General features: G+C 45.8%; 1 protein-coding gene across 1 annotated transcript in view; it reads left to right on the top strand.

Moving 5' to 3' along the window:
• The window catches only part of CNGB1 (cyclic nucleotide gated channel subunit beta 1), a 95,491-nt gene extending 88,794 nt beyond the window's left edge, over positions 1-6,697 (top strand). The window contains exon 33 of the mRNA XM_024233667.2: positions 3,324-6,697. Coding sequence (XP_024089435.2) covers positions 3,324-3,617 — 294 coding nt within the window. The 3' untranslated portion in view covers positions 3,618-6,697. The remainder of the gene's footprint in view (positions 1-3,323) is intronic.
• Positions 6,698-18,501: the final 11,804 nt, after the last annotated feature.

Raw genomic sequence — 18,501 nt, 5'->3', positions numbered from 1 at the left:
CGTCCATTTCGGATATGTGCCAGGGAGAAGGCCGAGGGGTCTCCAAGAGTGGGCCACACATTTAGTTTTAGGGTCTTCCCCCTCCTTTTTCTATCAGTCAGGGCTCATTTGGTTACTAGTGACAGAGTGCAAGCTCAAATTAGCTTGAGAAAAACGGGAATTAGGGGTCAAGTAATCGAAAAGTTCAGGCAAGCCTGGATCCAAAAGCCCGAATGATGCCAGCAGGACGAGTGTTCCCATTGTGTCATCTCTGCTTTATTCAGTGATGGTTTTATCTCCAGGCAGGTTCTCAACAGTTCTAGGATGACATCCTCCTGGCATAGCAACTCCAACAGAAAGAAAGCACCTCTTTCCCAGGGATTCTAGCAAAAGTTCCAGGACTCACTGTCATTGGACAGAATTGGGTCACATGCCAATTCTTGAGCCATTCGGTGTGGCCAGGGCACTATGGTGCTCTAAAGAGGCCTGGGTCACATACCCGCCCCTGGACTGAGAGTAGGCTGGGAGCAGGATCTCTAAAAGGCAGTCTTGATACTGTTGCAGAGGTTAGAGGAGAGGGTGTGAGAAGCAAATGTCCCTCCCCAGAAGACAGTGTATCCTCATATTTAATACTGTGTCTCTGACAATTTAAGATATTTGGGTCAGGCATGGTAGCTCACACTTGTAATCCCAGCACTTTGGGAGGCCAAGGCAGGAGGATCTCTTCAGGCCAGGATTTCAAGACCAGCCTGGGCAACATAGCGAGAACTTGTCTCTACAAATTTTTTCTTTTTTTATTTTTAATTAGTCAGGCTTAGTGGCACGTGCCTGTGGTCCTAGCTACTTGGGAGGCTGAGCTGGGAGCACTTGAGCCCAGGAAGTCGAGAATGCAGTGAGCTGTGATTGCACCATTGCACTCTAGCCTGGGTGACAGAGTGAGACCCTGTCTCAAAAAATGAAAAATAAAAATTTGAAAGTAAAAACCTCTCACACAGGCAAAGTGCCAAATGTCCCCACCCCCATAAATCTATGGGGAACATTAAAATTAGTTCTGGGACTTTTTTCTGTGACCAAAGCCAAGAATACCAAGTAGAATGATTACATTAATTATGTCTGTTCACCGCTGTCCTTTAGGAAGGCTGCTGGGGATCTGGAGAGGGACTGGGGTTAGGCAGACTGGGCTTAACAGTCTACACAGCAGAGTTCAAAGGAGCCCAGTGAACTCAGTCTCAATCCAGCCTTGTGTCAGAGTCCAGGAGACCCATCCAGATGTTGTTTGACAGTAGAAGTCTGGTGAGTGACATCAAAGCCATTTGGGGTACCAAGACATTCTCCAGATACAGCCACCAATGACCCCAGACTGAGGAAAGATGTGATTGCCTGGCTCACAAACTGTCAAGGTTAAGGTGGAGCTGGCAAGTAGGGGTCTTCAGTGCTGGCTGCTGTGAGGGCTGACTAGACAGGAACTCCAAGGGTGCTCTCAGTACACCAAGAGCTTCAGCTGGGGTGGGCTTGTGGCTCCTAAGTGGTAGCTCTTCAGCAAGGCAGCTTTCAGATGGGAATTAAATTTGTATGAGTGTTCCATTAAAAGGCACTTCCCTTCCAAATCAGAACAACCAGGGCAGAATGGCAGAGTGCAGGGAGCTCTTCACTAGACATTCAGAGACACAAGTCCAAATCCCAGCTCTGTCACCCACTAGCTCCATGACCCAGGAAGCTCCTCAAGCTTTCCGAGACTTGGATTACTGAGGGTTGCCTCATGAGGTCGTAAAGATCAAGCAGGATTACCTTGGAGGCCTTTTAGAAAAGCATGTTGAACACAGCAAAGCACTTTTCTAACTTCCCATGAGCTGCTGATTCCAGCCATAGCACTATGTTTCAGGAAGTTCCACAATGCTCACCATCTAAGCATCCTGCCCTGGAAATGCGTTGTCAAGAGTTTAGGGTGGGCTGGGCGCAGGTGGCTCACCCTTGTAATCCCAGCACTTTGGGAAGCCAAGGTGGGCAGATCAGTTGAGGTCAGGAGTTCAAGACCAGCCTAACCAACATGGTAAAACCCCATCTCTACTAAAGATACAAAAACTTAGCCAGGCATGGTGGCACACACCTATAAGCCCAGCTACTCGGAAGGCTGAGGCAGAAGAATCGCTTGAACCTGGTAGGCAGAGGTTGCAGTGAGCTGAGATGACACCACTGCACTCCATCCCGGGTGGCAGAGCAAGACTCCGTCAAAAAGAAAGAAAGAAAGAGAGAGAGAGAGAGAAAGGAAGGAAGGAAGGAAAGAAGGAAGGAAGGAAGGAAAGAAGGAAAGAAAGAAAGAAGACAAAAACCAAAAAAAATAGAGTTTAGGGTGGACAGGGGAGGGTGGGAGAGGGTTACCAAAACATAGGGAAAAACTGAGACAGAGGGAGAAGCATGTCCCAAGAGAGGCCTTGGGTTCTTGGAGCATTTTGGCTGCCCCCCTCCATTCCTCCTTTCCTTCAATATCCTACGACTTGAGCAAATGGCACAGGTCTCTCTGCACAAGCACGTTGACTGCTCTCACTTGAAACTCACAAACACCACTTCACATGGGTCTTGGGCAGCTGAGGACCATCCTGGCCTCCTCTGGGAGCTGCTCCCTCTCCGGTTTCCTTCCGTGCAGAGATGGGGTCAGGCAGAGTGGGAGGGGCCACAGGTATCCACAAAGGCTTGATTTAATTACCCAGTCCCCTACTGATGCGAAGACCATGGCCATCGTTTGTGGGAGGCAGCACAGGCTGGAGGCTGGAGGTATCCATCAAGTCCCCACACACAGGGTCAGCGCAGCCCAATACCAGGGGTACCCAGCCCCAGGCTATCCCTGAGGATCTCAACCTTTGAGACTTCCCAGAAAGGGGGCCCAGCCCCAGCAGCCTCTCCCCTCATCACTTGTTACCCTGTTTGCTTGGAGTTTTCTCATCCACTCCAGGAGTGCCCACCCCTGGTAACAGATGGTTGGTTCAGCCTTTGCAGAGGCCTTGTGGGTACTCCCTCAGAGTCACTGCCTGGCTTGCTTCAATACTCGGGGGAGGGGCCCTGCACTTGAAACAACAGCCTCATCCCAGCTTCCAGCCCCACAGCCTAGATCTAAGACATCCCAAGACTTTCCACGAAATCCAACCGGGACTTTTAATCTGTACACTTTCCCCATAATGTATTTTGTTTCTCCTAAATAACCCCGATGCGGCTCCACCCCACCCACTAGATTTCACCCGCTGTGTGTTGCGCTGTCCTCTTTGGGGGTCCAAAAAGGCTGGAACAGGGAGGTGTCCAAGACCCCTCCGAGAGTCTGTGCCTCACGAGTCACCCTTTCTGGATTCCAGGCCAAGAGCTCGCAAGACGCCAAGGGAGAGGAAGGCTCGGCCGCTCCAGACCAATTTATGCCCCCAAAGGAGGCCGCCCCCGACCCACCCGCGCCCCGGATGCCCCCCGAGCCCCCGGAGTCTCCACCGCGCTCTCCACCGCCTGCCTCCCTTGGGAGGCCGGAGGGAGAGGAGGAGGGGCTGGCCGAGCCCAAAGAGCACTCGGTGAGGATCTGCATGAGCCCGGGCCCGGAACCGGGAGAGCAGATCCTGTCGGTGGAGATGCTGGAGGAAAGGGAGGAGAAGGCGGAGTAAGGTGGGGTGAGGCGGATCCCGCGCGCAGTTCCGGCAGGTGTGTCCCCAGCGCCCGTTGCGCCCCTGCGCCCCAGCGCCCCATCTTCCCCCACGGCCCAAGAGGAGATGCTTTTCCGCAGTCGTGGCCTCAGTGGCTGCAGCTCTGACCGCCCCGCCAGCACGCCAGCCCCGACTCAGCTCCTCGCGGGGCTGGGCCTGAGCTCGACAAGTTGCATCAAGTGTTCGAGTCCCTGAGCTCTCACTATCATTTGAGAGCCCTACCTTGTCCTGACTGTTCCTCTTTTTAAGAACAAAATGATTTTCCACTTTTAAAGTTCATGGGTGGGGGATAAAATGAGGCTCCAATACATGGGAAGCTTTGTTGAAAAAGTAAAGGATTATTGAATGTGTGGGGTTTCCCCTCAGGAATTTGTCCAACACATTTCAAGGATAGAAAATACTTCACGGCCGGGCATGGTGGCTCATGCCTATAATCCCAGTGCTTTGGGAAGCCGAAGCAGGAGGATCACTGGAGGCCAAGAGTTGGAGAGCAGACTGGGTAACATAGCGAGACCCCATCTCAAACAAAAACAAAAACAAACCAAAAAACAATAGCCAGGCGTGATGGTGTGCACCTGTAGTCCCAGCTACTGGAGAGGTTGAGGCAGGAGGATGGCTTGAGCCCAGGAGTTTCTGGCTGCAGTGAGCTGGACACAGTGAGACCCTGTCTCAAAAAAACTAAAAGACAGCCCTGCACAGTGGTTCACATCTGCAATCCCAGCAGTTTGGGAAGCTGAGATGGGAGGATTGTTTGAGACCAGCAGTTCAAGATCAGCCTGGGCAACATGTTGAGACTCCATCTCTACAAAACAGCAGCAGAAACAAAAGCAAACAACAACAACGTACACAAACAAAAAAACAAAGAAAGGAGGGCAGTTGAGCTGTTCAGCTGAGAATTGCCACGGTTCTGAGCTGAGCTTGGGACGCTGTTTTCCTTTGCGGGCAATCACAGTAGGGGGCTAGATGCCCATTAAGGTAGTTAGTGCTTATCTTCCCCAGACTCTATTCACTTCCAGTGCAATGCCATTATCTCAGAACAGGTAGAAGGGAAATGGACTTACTGGCCAGGGGCTACTAGCGTTTCTGCCTCTGCCAGGAGGGACAGCCCGGTAGGAGCATCCTCTGCCTGTCATCCTGAGAAACCCCATTCGCCAGCAGGGATCAGTCCGTTACTCACTTTTGACACTCTCGCTGTAGAGATGGTGGCAGCAACTTCAATTAATCCTAGAAAATGAAATCTCCCAGCTGATGACAGCACTTACATTCCCTAAAGCTTTCCAGATCGTGTCATGTTGCTTTTATGATTCACACACACAAAAAAAAAAAAAAGAAAGAAAAAAGGGTCATTCAGGGAATGAATATTCATCAAGAGGATTTTATTTGCATACCGAATGGCTCTTGGGGGAGTGAGTGATTAAAAACAAAATCTAGTATTCTAGTATTAGGCCATTTGTTTTCACCTGCAACAGTGAACATAAAGGACCTGAAATTCCAATAGGTCCTGCCCATTTTATATAAAATTACAGGAAAATGTGAGCTGCTCAGAGGCCTTTGAAGGTTTGCAAATGTCTGTATGTATTTGTCCAATCCACTAAAAACAACATTCATTTCCACTGTGGAAAAATGAAAGAATGTGGGAGTCCCCAGGCTGGTCTAAGCATTTCCAAACCCCAGAGTCAGAAACAGATTTGTCTAGTTGATGGCTTGTCACGTGATCCGGGTAATCATCACATTGAATATAGTGATGATTGACCTTATTATTTTACCCTTTTTTTTTTTTTTTTTAAAAAAAAGCTTTAAAATGTGTTTTAATAGACAATAACATATTTACATGGGTACAAAAGGACATCCAATAAAAATTCTTCATCCTACCCCAGTACCCAGCTTCGTTGGTTCCCTCTCTGGAAGCAACCACTGTTAACAGTTTCTCCTGTATCCTTTCAGAGTTATTTTATGCTTATACAAGGAAATATGTAACTGCTTCTTCCCTTCCTTTTAAATTTTAACAGAAGTGGTAACACATATTAGAGCCACTGTTATTTTTCACTTAATTTACTTTGGAGATTGTTCCCTATCCTTAAAGAGCATGCTTATTTTTTCAGGATGGCAATCTAGTTTGTTGAATGGATGTATGATAACATTTAAACGACTCTCCCATTGATGGGCATTTGCGTTGCTTCCTATCTTACGCTGTTAAAAATAATGCTGCAATAAAACAATCTTGTGCAGACATCATTTCACTGGTAAACATGTTTTAAATGGGGGAACTCTGCGAGTTTAGGCAGTTATTTTTCCTTCGTCTCCATTTACTGTTTGTATATTTGTACCACATAGTCTAAGATCGAAGCACAGAGAATGCTTCCACCATTAGCAAGTATTTCAGATATGCTAATAAACACATTGCTTTTCAGTAAATGGAAAAATGCTTCAACAACACCTTATCTGTGAGATCCTATTTTATAAGGAATCTTTTTTGTACGAATGTACTTATTCTTTTAGATATCAGTTCTTAAATGTATACTGCTTATGATATAAAGCAAGAGATTCTTGAGGTTCCCAAGAATTGTCCTGGAAAGAAAATTGATTTTGAAATGAGATTAGCAGTGTTTTAATTTTGCTGAGATAACTCCTTTAACTCAGCACTTTCACAAAACTTAGATATTAAATAAATTGAATTTGAGGCTGGCATTCTTCTCCAAATTGAATTGGACTGGTTGTTTGCTGAGGTATGAATGGAACAGCTCAGAAGTATTATAATTCTGTAGCTGAAACAGGATGCTTCTTTATGTATGTTGAATCTCTACTCATTTAAAATGTCTCAGCATTTCTTGCATTTAGATAGAAAATAAATAGTCAGTTATTTTTTTAACTACATAAATATTTTAAATAGAATGAAAACCAAGAAGCTGTTTCAAATTTTATTATCAAAGTGTATTCAGCTACCTGGAATATCTTAGTCTGTTTTCTTAGTAAACATGAACACTTTATTTACACTCTGCCTTTCATATTACAATGCATTTAATTAAAGTATTTAGACAAATGTTCCTGGCTTGTGGATTCATTTCAGAAATCAGCCATGGGTGACAGACACCTTTGTGAGAAAAACTAAGTAAATGTCCTGGCCCAGGCACTCTAGCAAATGTCCTACGGACATCCTTGTGGCTCTAATCCATCCTGTATTCCTATTGCTGGAATGATATTCTTATCAAACCTCTATGGCCACTTTGGGAAGCTGAGGTGGGAGGATTGCTTGAGCCCAGGAGTTCAAGACAAGCCCGGGCAACATAGTAAGACTCCATCTCTATTAAAAGAAAAAATAGGCTGGGTGCAGTGGCTCACGCCTGAAATCCCAGCACTTTGGGAGGCTGAGGCAGGCAGATCATCTGAGGTCAGGAGTTCGAGACCAGACTGGCCAACATGGTGAAACCCCATCTCTACTAAAAATACAAAAAAATTAGCCGGGTGTGGTGGCAGGTGTCTGTAATCCCAGCTATTTGGGAGGCTAAGGCAGGAGAATCACTGGAACCCAGGAGGCAGAGGCTGCAATGAGCCGAGATCGTGCCAATGCACTCCAGCCTGGGCGACAGAGCAAGACTCCGTCTCAAAAAAAAAAAAAAAAAAAGAAAAAGAAAAAGAAAAGAAAAAATAGGGCCAGGTGTGGTGGCTCACGCCTGTAATCCCAGCACTTTGGGAAGCCAAGATGGGTGGATCACCTGAGGTCAGGAGTTCAAGACCATCCTGGCCAACATGGTGAAACCTCTGTCTCTACTAAAAATACAAAAAAATTAGCCAGGCTTGGTGGTGCATGCCTGTAATCACAGCTGCTCTGGAGACTGAGGCATGAGAATTGCTTGAACTTTGGAGGCAGAGGTTGTAGTGAGCTGAGATCATGCCACTGCACTCCAGCCTGGGCAACAGAGTGAGACTCAATCTCAAAAAAAAGAAAAAAAGAAAGAAAGAAACAACAACAACAACAACAAAAAGACAAAAAACTTCACAGCCTCTAGGACTCTAAGCCCTTCAAGTTAAAAGTCCCTTTATTTCTGTGTCATCTCATCTATTATAAGACAACTTCCTACAATTTCCCCAGCCTTATTAGATTTGTTCAATGATGCACAGTGCTGATAAACACGGACGCAAGGATTCAGACTGCCTGGCTTCCAATCCCAGTTTGATCATATACCATGGATGATCATGGACCTCTCTGAGCCCCAGTGACCTCATCTATAAGATGGATATAATACTTTGAGCCACACAGGGCCACTGTGATGATTAAGTAATAGACTGAAATTGCCAAGTTTGAATGGGCATGAGGAATAAAACCAACTCACCATCCCCCTTACTCTGATAGTTGGAGTAGACTGGAAGCCTCTGGATAGCTCTGTCTTCTCGGAACGCTGCCTCTGCCTAGGGTTATACACACAGAGAGCTTTGATTACCTCTTTTCTTGACCCTTTAACAGTGTTTGTACAAAGGACTGGACACATGTTAATTATAACAATATAAATCGCAGCTTTCCTCACCATCAATTAATGATTTAACCCAATTTTATAACAAAACAGACCCCGAAACACCCCAGCAAGGCTTACTCTCCTTGGGGAATCACTCCAACTCTGGGCTAGGCCCAGGGCTGACTTCATGGGCTTGTGACCTGTGCAGTCACACAGGACTCTGTGTCCAGAAGGGCTCTGTGCTTGAAATTCTTAATAATTTTTGAACCATGGGTCTTGCATTTTATTTGCACTGGTTCCCACAAATGATATAGCCTGTCCTGGCTAGGTTGCAATACTACCCAATATCTGAAATGGCCAGTGGTTGAAGGAGGTAAAGATGTCTTTTCTGCACTCAGCTTCTGTCTCTCTTCTTTTAGCCCCAGAATTCTGCTTCCCCTTTTGGAAGATTACATTTCAGTCATGCATGGTGACTCCAACAGGATGACCTAAGCCAGGCCCATTGACTCTCTTTGCTGGGAAGGTGAATCTTAAGAAGATGGCCCACTTCTTCCTTGCTAACAAAGCCCTGATTTAGCTTTGGGCAGCAGCATGCCCATCCCCAGGAGATGAAGCCCCTGGTATAAGCCAATCACTGCTCTCTGTTCTTTTTTGCCGAATTCTTGCCTTTCCAGCCTTTTTTGTAGCTAGGTGTGACCCAGTTCCAACCAATGAATTAATCAAGTATGGAAAGCGCTCTGTTACTGTTGTCCTTCTCTTCTCCTGCTTGGGATACTGAAGTGAGAATGTATTTGGAGCTGCAGCAGCCATCTCATGACCAAAGAGCCAAACATTGGAGAGATGCAGCCTGTGACATGTTTGAGCTGCCAAATCAACCCTGAAACCATGCGTGTTCAGACTACTCATTATATGAGATAATGAAATATCTTTATTATTTAAAGCCATCCATAGGGTCTCTGTTACCTGAAGCTGAAAACATCCTGATGTAGGAGCAGTGAAATGGGCTAGGCATGGTGGCTCATGCCTATAATTTCAGCACTTTGGGAGGGTGAGGCAGAAGGATCACTTGAGCCCAGGAGTTTGAGGCCAGCTTGGGTAACATAGCAAGACCCGTCTCTACAAAAATAAATAAATAAATAAATAAATAAATAAATAAAATAAAATAAAAAAATAGCTGGGCATGGTGGTGCACTCTTCTAGTCCCAGTTACTTGGAAGGAAGAGGCAGGAGAATCGCTTCAGCTCAGGAGTTTGAGGCTGTAGTGAACTGTGATTGTACCACTGCACTCCAGCCTAGGTGACAGAGTCAGACCCTGTCTCTAAAAAAAGGCCAGGTGCGGCTGGGCGTGGTAGCTCATGCCTGTAATCCCAGCACTTTGGTAGGCTGAGATAGGTGGATCACAAGGTCAGGAGATCGAGACCATCCTGACCAACATGCTGAAACCCCATCTCTACTAAAATACAAAAAAATTACCCGGGAGTGGTGGTGCATGCCTGTAGTCCCAGCTACTTGAGAGGCTGAGGCAGGGGAGTCACTTGAACCTGGGAGGCAGAGGTTGCAGTGAGCAGAGATGGCACCACTGCACTCCAGCCTGGTGACAGAGCAAGACTCTGTCAAAACAAAAACAAAAACAAAACAAAACAAAATATCCAGGTGTGGTGGCTCACACCTGTAATTCCAACACTTTGGGAGGCCAAGGTGGGCAGATTGCTTGAGCCCAGCAGTTCAACACCAGCCTAGGCAACAAGGCGAAACCCTGTCTCTACAAAAAATGCAAAAATTAGCCAGACTTTGTGGTGCTCCCAGCTACTAGGGAGGCTGAGGTGAGAGGATTGCTTGACCAGAAGAGATAGAGGCTGCAGTGAGCCATGAGCCGTGAGTGTGTCACTGCACTCCAGCTTGGGTGACAGAGTGAGACCCCGTCTCAAACATAAATACATTAAAAACAATTTTTTAAAAAATTATTTTTAAAAATTTAAAAGGAGCAATGAAATGGAGAAGGAACGGAAGAAAATGAGGCTGGGTGCAGTGGCTCATGCCTGTAATTCTAGCACTTTGGGAGGCTGAGGCTGATCTTGAACTCCTAATCACTTGAGGTCAGGAGTTTGAGATCAGCCTGGCTAACATGGTGAAAACTCGTCTCTACTTTGTTTTTAGTTTTTTTTTTTTTTTTTTTTTTTAGATGGAGTTTCGCTCCTGTTTCCCAGGCTGGAGTGCAATGGCAGGATCTTGGCTCACTGCAACCTCCACTTCCTGGGTTCAAGTGATTCTCCTGCCTCAGCCTCCCGAGTAGCTGGGATTACAGGCATGCGCCACCACGCCTGGCTAATATTTTGTATTTTTAGTAGAGATGGGTTTTCTCCATGTTGGTCAGGCTGGTCTTGAACACTTGACCTCAGGTGATCCGCCTGCCTCAGCCTCCCAAAGTGCTGGGATTACAGGCATGAGCCACCATGCCCGGCTCGTCTCTACTTAAAATACAAAAATTAGCTGTATGTGGTATCTCACACTTGTAATCCCATCTACTCTGGAGGCTGAGGCATGAGAATTGCTTGAACCCAGGAGTCAGAGGTTGTAGGGAGCTAAGATTGTGCCACTGCACTCTAGCCTGGGTGACAGAATGAGACCCTGTCTCAAAAAAAAAAAAAAAAAAAAAAAAAGAAAGAAAGAAAGAAAGAAAAGAAAATGGGGAGCAGATGCATCACAACTTCAACCCCCTCATCACACTGGACATGAGTTCCTGCTGCTCAGGTTCTTGTTACTACCTGTGTTCTTGCCCTTCCTGGCCTAGTCGACTTTCCTTCAACGACACAAGCTACCTTGTGTAGCTTCCTTCTGCTTAAGTTGGTTGGAGATGGTTTCTGTTGTTCACAATGAAAGAAACCTAGCCGATGCAGACAAAAGTACTTCTGGGAGTTTCCTGATTATTTAAAACTCAAGATCTAGGCCACACATTCTGGGTGTGACTTTTGCTCTAGCATAGGCACTTGTGGTTTCTAAATCCAGACCTCAGGAAGATCCCCTCAGAAAAGAGATTAGAGGAGAGAGGGGGCTGTTTTTTGTTTGTTTGTTTGTTTTTTGAGACACAGTCTCACTCTGTTGCCCAGGCTGGAGTGCAGTGGCGCGATCTCAGCTCACTGAAAACCTCTGCCTCCCAGGTTGAAGTGATTCTTCTGCCTCAGTCTCCTGAGTAGCTGGGATTACAGGCGTCCACCACTAGGCCCAGCTAATTTTTGTATTTTTAGTAGAGATACGGTTTCACCACATTGGCCAGGCTGGTGTCGAACTCCTGATCTCAGGTGATGCGCCCACTTTGGCCTCCCAAAGTGCTGGGATCACAGGCATGGGCCGCCATGCCCGGCGGAGGGGGCTGTTTTGACCAAGATGAAATTCAAACACCTGTCTGTGGATGGCCAGCCCAATGCAAGAGAGTGATTCACCAGCAAGGAGAACTGGAGCATCAAGCCTCATGCCCCCTAGGTACTTCCCAGCTCCCTCCCTGTCCTGACACCACAGCCAAGCCCCCGGGACAGAAACCTCCTCATCAATAACCCTTTGGACACCCTGCCTCATTGCTGCCTTTTACTACTGGACCGAGAACAAAGGTGACAGTGCTTTAGGGCTTTGGAAACTTTTTTCCCATTCAGTTAGTCTTGTCCACGCTGCTGCGTGATCAAGAAGCAAGTGATCAGACCCAAATAATAGATGAGGAAATTCGAACTTAAGACAGCAAAAGGATTTATTCTCAGGGAATCAGCACCTTGGCTAGAGACAGAAACAGCCATGAGAAAGGACCCCGAAGGCCACTGTTCTTCTGCAACCAACCTGCAGTGAAATCACACCTGGGTAACTTTCATTCATTCAATAAATATTTTTAAAAATTCTTTCTTTGTGCCAAACACTGTTCTAGTTGCTTTCTGGCCTCAGGTGTTTCATCCCTAAGTTGGGAGGAAGAAAATAATCCTTCCAGGTTGTTAGGTTGTTATGAGAAGATTCAGGGCCGGGCGCAGTAATCCCAGCACTTTGGGAGGCTGAGACGAGTGGATCACGAGGTCAGGAGTTCAAGACCAGCCTGGCCAAGATGCTGACACCCCTACTCTACTAAAAATGCAAAAAGTAGCCAGGTGTGGTGGCACGCGTGTGTGGTCCCAGATGCTCGGGAGGCTGAGGCAGGAGAATTGCTTGAACCCGAGAGGTGGAGGTTGTGGTGAGCCGAGATCACACCACTGCACTACTCCAGCCTGGGTGACAGAGCAAGACTCTGTAAAAAAAAAAAAAAGGAAGAAGATTCAAAGGATGTTTGATAAACTCATTGTAACCAAAAAATTGTAGAGTAACATTTCCTAGATTCATTTCGTGAGCACTATCTCCTTCAATATCTCTTCTGAAATGAAAAGAAAGATGGCCTGAGTGCCCTTATTTAATTAATTTATTTTTTGAGACAGAGTATTGTTCTGTTGCCCAGGCTGGAGTGCAATGGCGTGATCTTAGCTTACTACAACCTCTGCCTCCCGAGTTCAAGTGATTTCTGGCTAATTTTTGTATTTTTGGCAGAGATGCAGTTTCACCATGATGGCCAGGCTGGTCTTGAACTCCTGACCTCAAGTGATCCTGCCACTTTGGGCTCCCAAAGTACTGGGATTACAGGCATGAGCCATTGCTCCTAGCCCTTGTATTGTTCTTTCAATGGGCATAAGGTGTTGGCATCTCCAGGGGGTCCTCTTCCCTGGTCACCATGGTTGAGTTCCGGGTTTAGCAAGTAAAAATACAGAAAGCCCAGGTAAATTTGAATTTCAGATAAACAATGAAGGGTTTTTTTTTTTTTAAGCTTAAGTATATCTCATGCAATACTTGGGATATACTTATGCTAACAAAAATTGTTATTTATCCAAAATTCAAATTCAGCTTGGTGCCCTGTATTTTATCTGGCAATTCTGCAAGGTGAAGATGAGTGTCTCCTGCCCAGAGCAATTAGGGCTGCAGCCTCTAGGGCCAACCTTGGGCCAGAGCCATCCTGGCACCCCCCTTCTCCAGAGCCAATCATGATTGGTGGAGAAAGAAGGAAAGCACCCACCCCAGGCTGCTGTTAGTTGTTTTTGTTTTTTATAGCGATAGGGTATCATTATGTTGCCCAGACTGGTCTAGAACTCCATGCCTCAAGCAATCCTTCTGCCTCCTTGCTGGGATTACAGGCATGTACGACCACGTCCAGCCTGTCCTGTCAGTGTTTCATTGTTCTTGTTTTTGAGACAGGGTCTTGCTCTGTCACCCATGCTGGAGTACAGTGGTTCAGTCACAGCTCACTGCAGCCTCGACCTCCAGGACTCAGGTGATCCTCCTGCCACAGACATGCACCTCCACACCTGGCTTTTTTTTTTTTTTTTTTTTTTTTTTTTTTTTTTTTGTAGAGACGGGGGATAGGGGGTGGTGGGGACAAGTCGGGGGTCTCCCTATGTTGCCCAGGCTGGTCTCGAACTCCCTGACTCAAACAATCCTTTCATCTTGGCCTCCCAAAGTGTTGAGATTACAGATGTGAGCCACCACGTCTGGCTTGCCAGTGGTTTTTTAATATTTATCTTTATTTTTTTTATCCTGAATGCACACACACAGCTGTTTGGGATCAGAGATAGATTTTATATTAATTACCTTTTAGCAAATAATAAGTACATAGCCCCCGCTCCCAGCCTCCCCTTAAGCCTTACTCTTGGCCAGGAAATGTCCCGTGCAAGAAGCCGGACACTCCATAGATAAAGGACAAGGTTTCTCTGCTTATAAAGGCGAAGGAGGTAACTATTCCCCTCCCTTTTTGAAACGGTCTCCTTGGAAACTTAATGGGCCCAAAACCTAACCCCAGCCCTTTGATATGTAAATAAAGCCTCACCCGGAACTAGATAGCCCCAGGTGTCTCAGCTTTAACCACCTGGGGGGGTCTTCAAGTTCTGGGACTTCCTCCCTTTGACATATAAACACCTAGGGAGCTAGCGCCAGAGTCTTCCCAGCACTTTGGAGCTAGCCTAGAGACCTAGGCCCGGCTGTGGCCATTTGGCCATCTCCCGGAGGGAGGTGAGAGAAGCTTTAAGATCCTTTCTGATGAAGGCAGTTAACTAGACAAATGGCTCCAGAGCGCATTATCAAGAGTCTCGGGAGACTGGGCCCCCACCTTTCACATTTCCAAATTTCTTTCTTTTCCTTCCTTCCTTCGTTCCTTCCTTTCTTTTTTTTTTTTGAAGAGTCTCGCTCTGTCGCCCAGGCTTGAGTGCAGTGGTGCAATCTTGGCTCACCACAACCTCCGCCTCCCAGACTAAAGCGATTCTCCTGCCTCAGCCTCCAGAGTGTCTAGGAATACAGGTGCACGCCACTACCGCCCGGCTAATTTTCGTATTTTTAGTGGAGACAGTGTTTCACCATGTTGGCTAGGCTGGTCTTGAACTCCTGACCTCAAATGATCCACCCGCCTCAGCCTCCCAAAGGCGTGAGCCACCGCACCCAGCCACATTTCCAAACTTCTGAAATCAAGTGTTTTGTTCCTTAATGAAAAGTAGGTAGAGGAGACGGTTACGTGAAGGGTTTCCAGGCACGTTCAAAAGAATAATTCAGATACCATGGAAAACTTCCACAAATAAGTCAAATATAAGTAATAAGTTTTAAAATCAGGGCCAGGTGCGCTGGCTCACACCTGTAACCACAGCACTTTGAGAGGCCGAGGCAGTAGGATCACTTGAGCCCAGGAGTTCAATACCAGTCTAGGTAACATGGCAAAAACCCATCTCCACCAAATATATATGTAACAAAAATTAGCCAGGGGTGGTGGCACATGCCTATAGTCCCAGCTAGTCAGGAGGCTGAGGTGTGAGGATAGCTTGAGCCCAGGAAGTCGAGGCTGCAGTGAGCTGTGATGGCACCACTGCATTCCAGTTTGGGGGACAGAGAGAGAAACCCTATCTCAAAAAAAAAAAAAAAAAAAAATTAGATTGGCCTCAATTCAGTGAAGGATAATATGATAATATGTTGGATGACTTTTGGCAAATTAGTCATGAACAGCACCCACAAAACCAAACAAACAAACAACAACAACAACAACAAACAAAACAAGCTGCCAGGAGGAAGAATGAGCCACAAAAGTTCGCACCAGAGATAATACTTTGCATTCCATCCGAATCTAAATTTACTTGAAAGGGTAGAACCGAGTGTTTGTAGGTCTTTTATTTCTAATTACTCTGTAGGAGCATTGCACAATGACCATGGAAAAGCACTTTTTGGGCCGGGCTCAATGGCTCACACCTGTAATCCCAGCACTTTGGGAGGCTGAGGCGGGTGGATCACATGAGGTCAGGAGCTCGAGACCAGCCTGGCCAACATGGTGAAACCCCATCTCTACTAAAAATACGAAACTTAGCCGGAAATGGTGGCACGCGCCTGTAGTCCCAGCTACTCTGGAAGCTGAGGCAGCAGAATCGCTTGAACCCAGGAGGCAGAGGTTGTAGTGAGCCGAGATCGTGCCACTGCACTCCAGCCTAAGAGACAGAGTAGAACTCTGTCTCAAAAAAAAAAAAAAAAAAAAAAAGAAAAGAAAAAGAAGAAGAAGATTAAGAAGAAAGAAAAGCACTATTTGAAGACAAAAAAAGGGATTAGAACCTTGGTATGATTCAGATTTGAATTATTCATTGCAGTCTGGGATAATTCTTCCAGATATGAGTAATGCCTCTAAACACAATAAACTGAAACAAAGAATAATGCTTGTTGAATCACAGAATTTCTCAGATTTGCTTAGAGGAAGTCAAAGGGCATCTACCCAGTTCTAATGAGCAGGACCCTAAAAATATCTGCATGAGATTGTTAATATGAAAAAATGAGGCTACCTTATTAATTCCTCAGCAAATTGATATGACATTGAATGAGACAACTAACAGCGCTCAGAGTTATGCATGCTTGAGGATTTAGAATTGTTCTACATAACAATGTCTTTCTTTTTTTTCTTAATTCTGTCGACAGATTTCATTAGCAATTTCTTTATAATGTTTGTATAATAACTAGCAGAAGAGTCACTGTAGAATGATTAGAGACAATTACTCTTTTAGGACAATATAACAAAATGAGGAAGTGGTCAGCTATAGAGACTGCATTTCTTTAATGTTTTGTTGTATTATAAACTTTGGTTTCTTCTGAAAGCTTGCCTAAATCTTTTTTTCTTTCTTTTTTTTTCTTTTTTTTGGGACAGGGTCTCACTCTGTTGTCCAAGCTAGAGTACAGTGGGGTGATCTCAGCTCACTACAACCTCTGACTCCCGGGCTCAAGTGATCCTTCCACCACCCACTTCCCAAATAGCTGGAACTATAAGCGCGTGCCACCATGCCCAGCTAATTAAGGCCTGGCTAATTTTTGTATTTTTTTGTAGCGATGGGGTCTCACTATGTTGCCCAGGCTGGTCTCAAACTCCTAGGCTCAAGTGATCTGCCTGTCTCTGCCTCCCAAAGTGCTGGGACTACAGGCATGAGCCAACAAGCCTGGCTGGCTTAAATCCTATATTCCATGCATTAGGAAGCTGCATGTCTGTGGTGTCTTCAACCGGCTTTCTCATACTGCATTCAATTGAGTGTCTTATTACTTATGCTTACCGCATACTGTTGTTCTCATTGCCATTGGAATGTTTGTGAATGATATCGTCAACACCTTATATGTTTTTTTTAACTCCCTCTAATAATTTATCTTAGTTATTGTTTTATTTTGTTTTGAGGTGGAGTTTTGCTCTCGTTGCCCAGGCTGGAGTGCAGTAGCATGATCTCGGCTCACTGCAATCTCTGCCTCCCGGATTCAAGCGAGTCTCCTACTTCAGCCTCCTGAGTACGTGGGATTACAGGCGCCTGCCACCACACTTAGCTAGCTAATTTTTTGTATTTTTAGTAGAGACGGGGTTTCACCATGTTGGCCAGGCTGGTCTCAAACTCCTGACCTCGGGTGATCCACCCACCTTGGCCTCCCAAAATGCTGAGTGCTGGGATTACAGGCGTGAGCCACCACACCTGGCCCACTGCTTTTTTAAATTGGGTTTCGGACATTTAGTCTTGACGTTGGTCAAGTTTGGTATGTATGGGACCTGGATGTCCTCACTTCTCTCTTAGCCTTCTGGTCCTTGTGTTTGGCCGTGCTAATGCACCTCTGCCAGCCCTGGAAGAGCTCAGAGCCTCCTCTCCATTGGATGATGTGTCTAGCTATCTTGGTTCTGGGCTTATGTTCCCTTTCTTTTCTTTCTTTTTCTTTTTTTTTTTTCTGAGACAAGATCTCACTCAGTTGCCCAGGCTGGAGTGTAGTGGCACAATCTCAGCTCACTGCAACCTCCGCCTTCCAGGTTCAAGTGATTCTCCTGTCTCAGCCTCCCGAATAGCTGGCGTTACAAGCATGGGCTACCACGCCTGGCTAATTCTTACATTTTTAGTAGAGACGGGGTTCCACGATGGTGACCAGGCTGGTCTCGAACTCCTGGCCTCAAGTGATCCGTCTGCCTCTGCCTCCCAAAGTGCTGGGATTACAGGCATGAGCCACCTCACCTGGCCTACCCTTTCTTATAATTTTATTACATTTTAGATTTGTATGGTTGTGGAAATTATGTACTCATGTACTCATGCTCTAGTCTTTATTTCTTTTGAGGCCTGTATTTTGCATTTAACCCCCCAGGCATTCAAATAAGTTTTTTTTTTTTTTTTTTTTTTTAACTTTCCTTCTTTTATTTGGGCCCCAGTGTGGTATTTTGTGCTTACAGAAGTACTTTCCTTTATTCAAATTGTGGAATACATTTTTAGGGGCAGTTCCATTGTCTTATAACTTTATCATTATAAGATCATTATAATGATCATTAGTCTTCATAATCCCCTTGAAATTTATTCTGCTGCATGGTTACTTTATTTATGTATTTATTTATTTTAGAGACAGGGTCTCACTCTGTCACCCAGGCTGGAGCTCAGTGGCACGATCATGGCTCACTGCAACCTCCTGGGCTCAAATGATCACTTCAGTCTTCCAATTGGCTGGGACCATAGACACGCATTTCACCATGCCTGACTAATATTTAAAATTGTGGTAGAGACAGGGATCTCCTTATGTTGCCCAGGCTGGGCTTGAACTTCTGGGCTCAAGCAATCCTCCGGCCTCAGCCTCCCAAGGTGCTGGGATTGCAGGTGTGAACCACTGCGCCTGATCCTGCATAATTTCTTAAGAATGTTTTATTCAGAAGCTTGGAGTAGCACATAATTTTGCCTGTTTACAGTCTGAGAGTTAGGATTCTTCTACTGAAATAGAATCTGTCTGGGCACGGTGGCTCATGCCTATAATACCAGCAATTTAGGAGGCCGAGGCGGGTGGATCATCTGAGGTCAAGAGTTTGAGACCAGCCTGACCAA

This window comes from Pongo abelii, chromosome 18, assembly GCF_028885655.2.
Source record: "Pongo abelii isolate AG06213 chromosome 18, NHGRI_mPonAbe1-v2.0_pri, whole genome shotgun sequence".
In the NCBI taxonomy this organism is placed as follows: Eukaryota; Metazoa; Chordata; class Mammalia; order Primates; family Hominidae; genus Pongo; species Pongo abelii.
The sequence above is the reverse complement of the archived record's forward strand: the minus strand, read 5'-3'. Positions and strand labels throughout refer to the sequence as shown.